This window comes from Thermobia domestica, chromosome 13 (genome assembly GCF_964235325.1).
Source record: "Thermobia domestica chromosome 13, izTheDome1.hap1.1, whole genome shotgun sequence".
Classification (NCBI taxonomy): domain Eukaryota; kingdom Metazoa; phylum Arthropoda; class Insecta; order Zygentoma; family Lepismatidae; genus Thermobia; species Thermobia domestica.
In genome coordinates this window covers 70452710-70463315 of record NC_137466.1, presented here as the reverse complement: position 1 = coordinate 70463315, position 10606 = coordinate 70452710, and the positions used below count along the sequence as shown (strand labels likewise).

General features: G+C 34.1%; 1 protein-coding gene across 1 annotated transcript in view; it reads left to right on the top strand.

The window, feature by feature from the left end:
- The first annotated feature begins 760 nt into the window (after positions 1 to 760).
- The window catches only part of LOC145668221 (uncharacterized), a 63676-nt gene continuing 53830 nt past the window's right edge, over positions 761 to 10606 (top strand). The window contains exon 1 of the mRNA XM_081735873.1: positions 761 to 897. Coding sequence (XP_081591999.1) covers positions 828 to 897 — 70 coding nt within the window. The 5' untranslated portion in view covers positions 761 to 827. The remainder of the gene's footprint in view (positions 898 to 10606) is intronic.

Sequence of the window (10606 nt, the reverse complement as noted above, 5' to 3'; positions counted from 1 at the left end):
TCTTGGAGGATTGCCCTCTCCTGCCCCCCTAAATGACGCCCCTGAATGAAAGTAGTACATAACTCATCAATTCACGGCCCATTACAGTGGAACTGAACTTTGTCCACAATTGAAAATGTCAGACAAAAGTGTGTATTAAAGTAGAATTTAAACTTTTGAACTTATCTGGTTGCCATCTTGTAGCTGCTCCTCAAGTACTTTTTTCCATGGGATGGCTAAATCTTTGGTACATATATTAAAGATTTCTCGATACATATAGCAAAAATCTCATAGCTATATTCAATTTTTGTTGGCACACAAGTATGTCCTATAGTCACACTAATTGAATCACACAAAGTCTATGTTTAGGAGTTGAAAATAACAAACAAATTAGTTAGCAGAACGCATGAGAATAATAACAGTCAGAAAATAACAAAGTAGTTCAATTAGACAAATAGATATACGACTTAAATTTCAAATGAAAAGACTTTTCATGGACACAAATGTAATGTTTCATGAATGACAAAAGTAGTAACGAGTAGATCATTCCAAGTGAATGCATCGCAGCAATTTCTTGCAAAGTGGTTCACTTTAAAAGTTTTTGATAATAAATTACACTTTCATTATTCAACTATAGACACACTTCTTATTTTTCTGTATCTTAAATATTCATCGTACATATTTCTTTAGAACAATAGGCGTTATGAGAGAAATATTCAAATATTTATACATTGTGGAAAGCTACAACAGAATAAACATAAACTTCAATACAAAACAATATTCTCTTTTTGTTGAGTTTTCTATTATATTTAAATTTACATATTTCTTATTTATGAGCGAACAAAAATATGGAAATTATTAGCCTGAGGTATACTCAACTACTAACCTTAGTGTTCGTGCCAGTCTTCAGTCATGATCGTAAGTATATTACATAACTTGGTATTTGTTTCAAATTTCATACTCAATAAAATATGTATGCAGGGCTAAAAAAAAATTCTTCTGACGTAGGTGCCACAATAATACAAATCCAATTTTATATATAAGCCTATACCGTTTAGCCTTAAAATACTGCTATGTATAAACATATTTCAGTCTAAAGGCTATCCCTCAAAGACAACACTAATATAAGTAGTTTTACAAAGTAGCAGTGCGTTTTTTTTTTTTTTTTTTTTTTTTTTTTTTGTCCACGTACGTATTTATCTAACAACTTTGTCTCTGAAATACCAATTATCCACTTTTACGTATGGATTTAAATCTTTTTACAATAGGTTATTTATGGTAAGATTCAAGGTAGATTGTAAACTTTGAACTTTATAACGGATTTTTATACTTTGTCTTTAATACATCTAAGCACTTAAAAATCAAAACTATTGACAAACAAACATTTAGAAAACTAATGTCTTGAAAGCTAGTCCCCAGACTGTAACAGAAAATTTTAATGATTACTATATTATTATTATTATTATTATTATTATTATTATTATTATTATTATTATTATTATTATTATTATTATTATTATTATTATTGAAGCGAATGTTAGTGAAACTTCTATCACTTGACTTGATTGTGTGTCTGTTTATTATTTTGTCGTTTCTATTGTGAGTCTTGTAGGAAATATCTGCTTTTAATGAAGCTTGGCACATGCTATCCTTGAACTTGCAGAAATAACCCTAATGTTTACGGTTGCAATCTATCAAGAATAACGGTGTACAATTTATAATTCACCCGCAAATTTACAATTGAATAGGTACATGCAATTTAATTTTCCAATATAAGTAACGTGAAAGTTATTCGATTTTAATGAAACTTTGTGTACGCCTTTCTTCAACTAAAGAAATAATCTTATTGTTTAGGGTCACAATCCATGAAGAATAAGAGGTAAAATGGGGTAAAACTAACCGCATATTCAAAGTTTGAACATATACATTTAAAACAATTTTCCAATATAAACCCCGTAAATTATTCGATTATGTCAAAACACAATGTATAGTTTATTTATGGCAGTGTGATTATATTCACATCTCAGACTTAAAATTTAACAAGAATAAAATGGTAAATTTACTTCATGCTGTGAATTTACTTACTATATTTTACGGTAATTTTCGTTAAAAAAAATATCTGTTTTGGTGTAGTACGTAATAGATTTAGTTTGGGTCTTCCCAACCATTCTTTCTGTATAGACCTAAACTAGCAAAAAAAGAAGGTAGTGGATTTACACTCCCTTTCACCTCTTTAGTTTAGAATTTCATGATAACTCTCAAATCTCAAATGGTTTGGTACCATAATATGTACGTTTTCTTTGATCATTTCATTTCCGTAATCGATAGAGCATGGGAATAAAATCAATCAAAAATTATCGGTGGCGAATTTAGCTCCATATTGGGATGAATTACTCCAATTTCTACCCCCTCCCCTCCTCGATTAAAAATTAAAACGACAATATGTATCATTTGTATGTCCGTCTTTCTGTGCCACGATGTCTCGAACTTCATATATGTTTTCCTTTTACATACAGAAATAACCCAATTGCTTTGGCTTGTAATCCATCAAGTACAAAAGGTGAATGGAGGTAAAGTTCACACTATGTTTCAAGTTTGAAGATGTACATTTAAAACAATTTTGCAATATAAACCATGTAGATATAATTGGATTATGACAAAACATAATGTGTAATTCTTCTGTTAGACATCAGGCTCCCTCAACACAAAGACAAATGAGAAATTGAAAATAAAATTGCTAATTGATTTTCAAAAGTGTCTCTGAATAAAGCTAACTCCATCAGAAAAGTACACGACTTTATTTTTTCACTGTAACCTTGATGTTTTGCTCTGCTCTTAGAATCCAAAAATTCGTTATTCTTCTATTTACAGAAGTATTCGAGTAGAGATCGAAAACATGAAATTAAATTTACACGATAATATAAACAAAATTTGATTTACTGTCTTACAAAGTAACATTGTCATAATATTCTTCAGGAGACGCGGAAATAATTATCCATGGCAGAGATGTTATTACTATTACACAAGCTAAGGATAAACTTTGACGAGAGAGGATTTTTTTTCCATCCCCCTGTTAATTCGAGTACTCAATAGAGTTTATGCTTGTGTCTAAAGACCATTCTCAAGAAGTGAAGAAAAAGGAAGGTAGCGTACTAGATTCAATCAAGGAAACAGCGAAGAAAACATATGAGTGAGGTTCTTTTCTAGAAAGAATGAATGAATAGGTTAATGGGATGACTAGGAAATTATAAATATCACAATTTCTATTAAACTGATTCTTGAAATAAATCAACTTTGTTACAAAATTTCAAAAGTCGTTAATGTTACAACAAAATTAACTTCGGTGATCTTAAGGAAAATTTAAACGGTACAAACTGATTCATAACAATCAAAATGTATTACCTTCACAGGGAGAAGGCTGCCGGAACTCAACATTATAGCCTATGAAATAGGCATCCCAAAGAAGGCTTAATTGAAATTAAATGAACGAAGAATGAATTATAGACCAAGGGCCAAGAGGGTGATAACTACTCCCCCCCCACACACACACACTTGGGATCTTTTGCCACTATATTAGAAATGTTAGTAGGGCCCTTAGAATCAAAAATTAGTTGTTGGTCAACATATAAGTGCAACACCTGGATCCTGGGCCCCTTAACCCTTTAGCACCCGTGTATATTTACAGACATCGATAGGATTTCTTTAAATGATCGTAGATCAGAACGTTAGTCCAACCCTGGAACAAGTTATACGTCGATCGATTTCTAAGAGAGTAGGATCTCAGTTTACGTAATGAACGGGACATTTCAGTGTGCAAAGGAAAAATAATTTAGGGGTATTTAAGAAAATTTCCCTTAAAAAGTTCCTCCTCGCGATTCTTTTAGTTATTGCGTAGCAACACTACAAACTAGGTGGGTAATAAAATGCATTTATGTGTTCTGTTTTACGTTCAACTTAAACTGAAAATTTCCTATTGATCCTTCAACTAGCAACAGAGGAAATATGTATTTTATAGTCTTCACATGGTTCGTATTAATTGATTTTCATGGAAGTACGAGTATAACTTTGTATCAATGTACAGTTATTACGTGGTAACACCGAAAACCATATAAGTAATAAAATGGATTTATGTATCCCATTTTATGTTCAACTTAAACTGAAAATTTAGTCTTGATCCATGAAATAGCAGCAGAGGAAATACGTATTTTATAGTCTTAACATGGTTCATAATAATTGATTTATATTCTCTATGTTCTTGTCTGTCTGTAAGTTAATAATAGTAACACATTAGTCAGTTATTCTGGAAAAGAATGATAAACAAAAAGAAGCCAGTTAGACAGACGACAATTGCAACAAGAACAGGGATTTCTGTTGTGAAAAATCGAAAATTCTGTGTAATACACTACGCATAAAACGAAACTGACATGAGGACGAGAAATTTAATAGAAAAAAGCTTCCACAGAAACTTTCAGGACAAAGAACTGCAACAAGAGTGTGACACTGCAAAGCTGCACCGCTTAACATTAATTTACATCCAAATTCCTACAAAATACGACACAAACACGGTCTATGGCTGGGACTACCAAAGTTTCACAAAATTACCACGGTTGCTAAGTAAGTCTGTTAAATCATGTGTGGCGGAAAATTGTACATCCTTAGTGGATAATTGTACACCCTTAGTGAAATTTTCAGTTTAAGGTAAACATAAAATGGGACACATAAATGCATTTTATTATTCACGTTTTTTGCAGTGTTGCCACGTAATAATTGTACATTGACACAAAGTCATACTCGTACTTCCTTGAAAATCAATTATTATGAATCATGTGAAGACTATAAAATATATATTTCCTCTGCTGCTATTTGAAGGATCAAGAGGAAATTTTCAATTTAAGTTTAACATAAAATAGAACACATAAATACATTTTATTATTCACGTAGTATGCAGCGTTGCCACGTAATAACTAAAAGAATCTCGAGAAGGAACTTTTTAAAGGGAAATTTTCTGAAATATCCCTCAATTAGTTTTCCTTTGTACACAGAACTGTCTCGTTCATTACCTAACAAAATCGATCGAGGTGTAACTTGTTCCAGTGTTGACGGTCTGATCTACGATCATTTCAAGAGATCCCATCGATGTCTGTAAATATACACGGGTGCTAAAGTGTTAAGGGCTTCAGGACCCAGGTGTTGCACATATATCTTGACCAACAACTATTTTTCGATTCTAAGGACCCTAAGGAATATTTCTTATATAGTGGCAAAAGTTCCCAAGTGGGGGAGAGTTATTATCCCCTTGGCCCTTGGTGTATTATGTCTCATGAATCTGCAGAAGGTCGTGACAAGGTGGCGCCAGGATTCGACGAAGTGTCTCGAACGCCTATTTCGTTTAAATATTTTGTTTAATACAAGTTGCAAGTTAATACAATTTTTGGATTTACTTTATTTTCTATGCAATTTTTATAATGTAGTCATACCCGGCGTTAATGTGTTTATTATCTACAATTTATTTACTTTGTAACAATTTATTATTTAGTACAAGCGTTTTTGAGCTTATGCTCGTGCTAATTTGGTTGCAATTTGTGCCATGACTATAGAATATTTAGTACCACATAATCAGTGGCGCAAACCCTGGGAGACAGATAAGACCATCCCCATATATATATATTTTTCAATTCGATCTTCAAAATATTTATGAAGTTGAAAAAGAATGCTGTGGAGGATCATTGGAGCAAAGTTGTCTTCAACATTGGGAGGCGGGATGATTTGGGGCTTATTATCGGGGTACATCAAATTTCATCTCACTTTTGTTTGTGGCAATCTGATCAAATCATCACATTTCTTCAAAAAAAAAAAACAGATTTTATATCGGATTATTGGGGAACTATCCCCCTCAGTTTCAAGATCGGATGGGACATATCCCCCTTATCTCCCCGAGATTTGCGCCAGTGCACATAATTTTAAATAATTATTCAAATTTGGGACAAAATAGTGCAATAGTCGACTTGGTCAAAAGTACTGCGACTGTAATGTGAAATCCACATTATTCTAATTAACGAATATATCTGCAGTAATGATATCGTTTCATATTGAAAATAAGCCCACACTTGAAAGTTCTTGACACATACTTGACACTACAAATTACCTCGCTTTAAAATATGAGTCGTAAAATTCGGTTTATATTTTCAAAATACGCTCATTTCAATATAATGGAAAAAGACTGAGCAGATTGAGAATATGGGTCCTTTAATAATAATGTTTCACATTGTATGTTGCTTTAAGTAATATTTTCGTTACTCGATTCATGTACAAATAATTATGTACAAATTGATAATAACCCCGAAATGGATATATTGTAAAGATGATCGTTCAGGAGAAAAACACAGAATCCTGTACTAGGTGATGATAACATATTTGTTAATTCCTATTAATTGTAAAAGTGCGCTATTAGACAGAGCGAAAACAAAGGAAAAAATAGATAATATGAATTTTAATTATCGCATTGGTACACATTAAAAATGGCATTTATTCCGAAGTTGGGCGTCCGCTTTCACCACGTCTTTTCGCTCTTATCTCCTTTCCACATTTTCTGCAATTTGTTATTAGGTTCATTAATCCGTGCTCTTCACAAACTTTTAAAAGATTTTGCTCGTTATCAACGTATTGCTTCACAAATGTTAAAACTGTTAGTTCATTGCCCTTGTACATTCGCCATGTTGATAACATAAATGCTCGTTACTTTCCCACAATGCAATTGTTCGGTTACCTTGCGCAAAGTAGTTCCCTCCGCTCGGTATATAGTCCCATGTTTATAACCGCTTATATATAACAAATAAACAATTTTTTTAGACCCTTATATATTATCAAGCACACAAACGATCAAATTATCCTTATCTTTCCTGTAAATTTTAAAAATTTTGTTGAAAACGGACGCCCAACTTTGGAACTTAACCCTTAAAAATAAGTACACATTCGAAATTTCCTTGGTATGTATTGCCTAACCTTGAAACACGAGTCATAGAGATAATTTCGTGTTTGCAAGATGCCTTATTCCAGTGTAAGGATAATTATCGTGTCGAATGAAAATATGGGCTCCATTTTATAAAATTCCTTTATGTCACTTTTTTTAGCTTTAAATAATAAATTAACGCATTCTGGAGTATTATTTCCTTGCCACATTTGCTAATCATTGGGTAAAGATATGCTTGCAAACTAATTATATCTTATAAAAGTGATTATCATCTGAAACACATAAATTAATCTGTACTAAGTGGTCGCTACAAGAGGGAATTGTGTTTATTTCTGATCAGAAAAGGCGGAAAGTGGAGGGTTCGCTCAATAGCGAATCGGTCACTCCATAGGGAGTAGATGCGTCCCACCATAGGGAACTGGTATGTAAGCGGTGGTGGGTATGCGCTTAAACTTTCCTTACAAATTTTAGTTACTACAGATATTTGAACTTAAATCATGTAATTTCTTGGGAGATAAAGAATTACTATTGTTTTGTTGCGATTGCAATTGGTGAATAATATTGTGATGTAAATATCAATATTAAGAAAAAACAATCAGATAATTTTGTAGCTCGCTACTTTTGTAAATTATATATATTATAAATAACCAGGTAAAGGAGTTTGTATACACGAGCAACCAGTAGTGATTTATTTCCAATCGAACTCTACAGTAATTACTTTTACGACACACTGAAGAACATTAAACTGAAATAGATCAAAATTTCGAAAATGAAATGCAATTTTTAGATTAAAGCTTGTGTTGATTTAGCCTTGTGTTGACCAGCGAACAGGGCAGCCAAGACGAGGTAGAAATAGGTGTGGAGAGAGAGGCCTAAGTGCATTGACCGTCTGATTCAATGACAACACTAAACATGCCTTTGTCTAGCAAGTGCTAGAGTAAGTATGAGGTTCGAGGCTTTCTTACACTTTTTACAAGTTTCCTGCCTGGGACCTCGGATTGGTTGTTCTGTTCTCTGGTAAATATGCGGCTAGTCTGATATACTACCTCGACTATGATCTACTTGCTGAAGACATGAGTTACAAATGGAAGGGAATAGTAGGAAAAAATGAAAGAAATTTCGAGACGACTCACACATATGATGATGTCTTCTATTAGCTTACGTTACCAAAGATTAAGCGAAGAGTATAGTTTAAATGCTTTCGACATAGCCCACTTTGGTCCTATTTTATCGACACAAAAACACATACATGTTATGAAATTACGTAGGCCTACATTTACCGGCTGCAGTATAATAAGTGATTTGTAGACGATATGGTGCTTGTTGCAGAATCTGAAAAGGAAATCAATAAAATGTTAGTAAACCTGATGATGGGCTTTGAAGGATATGGGATGAAAATAAATGTTAGAAAGACAAAAGCCATGGTGATTGGAACGAAAAGGTCTGTGTCAAATATAAAAGTGGGAGGGGAGCAAATAGAACAAGTAAATAGTTTTCGATATCTGGGTAGTATTCTTAGTAATGACATGAAGTACGAACGTGAAATAAAAGCAAGGATAGGAATGGCGAAAGAAGCCTTTAGGAGGAAGAAAAGTCTGTTTTGTGGGACCTTGAATAAAGAGTTGAGAAAAAGACTCATAAAATGCTTCGTGTGCAGTGTTCTACTGTATGGGGCGGAAATGTGGACAGTACGTAAAACGACTGGAAGCATTCGAAATGTGGGTGTGGAGAAGGATGGAAAGAATTAGTTGGGTCGAGCGGAAAATGAATGAGTGGGTGTTAAAAATGGTGGAAAAGAAAAGAACACTTTTAGGTGTTGTTAAGAAGAGGAAGAGAAACTGGTTGGGACATTGCCTAAAGAAATTATATCATGAGGGACGTCATAGAGGGTATGGTGGCGGGAAAGAGAAGCAGAGGGCGAAGGAGATTACAATTAATGGATGATATAAAAACAGAAAATCATACGTAAAGACGAAGAGGTTAACGGAGGACTGTGGAACATGGAAGCTTCTCAGCTGCTGCAAGTGACCCACCAGTAAGGGCAGAATACCTATGATGATGATGATGTATAATAAGTCAATTATAACTAAAAGTCACTGCGGCGTAGTGGTACAGTATTAATCTATTTTATGAAATATTATGGTTCGATCCTAAGCAGTGTGAGTTGGATATTTATAATACCCTGTCCATGAGTTTTATGACTCCCTTCTTTCTACACACTCACACAAACATCCGATCTTCATTTTGTTAATTCTTCTTCTATTGTAATTTACCTGCACTCATAATACGTCTCCTTCAATGGAAAGGGCTAGAACTTGAATGATTATTTGAATTTACAGCATATAAGAAGACACCTTCAGTTTAAAATTTAACCTGAGCCATTGCAGTGTTTGATGTTCTCTTATCGGGAACTGAGCGCACGACCTTTTTTTGACGATACAGTGGCTTAATGCTAGAATGCTAGCCAGTGGTACTAAGGATTTCTGGTTTGATCCCAAATTAATTAAGTTGGTGGTGGAGAACATCTTGTCGCGTTTTCCTCTCACATTTACCTTTCCTTCGTATTATTTCACAATCATTCCCTTCCGTTAATCATCCACCTACTTCAGCATAAAGAGCTTAATAGTGGGGCGTAGAACTACGCACTTGATTTTCCTGGCGCTTGGTGCACCAAAAGCACTTTCTCTAGCCGCCAGAACTAAGAACTAGGACTAGAACTAAAGATTTCGTTTCATTCCGAATAATGAAATTTAGAACCACCAGATTTATTTTCCTTTAGTCTTATTATTTTAATGTTACTTTGCAGTATGAATTGGAGAAACGCTAATCTATGGATTTTAATATGATTACAAAATTCAAGATTTTCAGTAAATTAGATATACACATGCATGCAAAATAACTAGGGGTGATCAAATGAAATCCGTTTGGAACCCCAGGTAAAAACAATTGTTTCATAGTCTTCTAATGTGGTGATATGTAGTGCCACCTATACTTCTGGCATTAGTGTAGTATTCATTGGGAAGTGTTTCCTGTCTTTGTAGGAATAAGGTTTCAACCATGACATTAACCATCTTAAGCCTAATCAACGAGCAATGTTCCATTTTCTGAGTGCAAGGGACGTGCTTTGGTGCTGTTCCATAGCTCATATTCAGTTTCATGGTTATTACTCGAATGCTCACACGTCTATTCTTGCAAACATACTCATCCGCCGCAATAAGTTTTCATCTGTGGCAACAACATATACTTGACCGAGAAGGAGAAGATTGCTTGTTGTTGTTCGATTTCTGCGAAACATTCCTGCCCAATTCATTACGGTCATATTCAATACACACATTTTCATAGATGTCCTTCATACGACGTAACACATCAGTCGGTTAATATCATTTACACTCAGAAACTAGAGGACAGCTCATATTTATGTGGGAATGGTGAATGCCATGCTTCAAACATTATTCCTGCAAAGGCAGAAATCCTTTCACAATGATCACTACATTAATGCCACAATCAGAGGTAAAAGTGGATCTGAAAAGGTAAGAGGACGGTAGGTAGCGGCATGGTGTTACGCCGTCCCCCTGACTATCTTTGCCCATTGTATTTTTTTAAGAACTGGAGGGACCCCGTACATATTTTTTTGGAGTTGGGATACGTCTCCCCGCG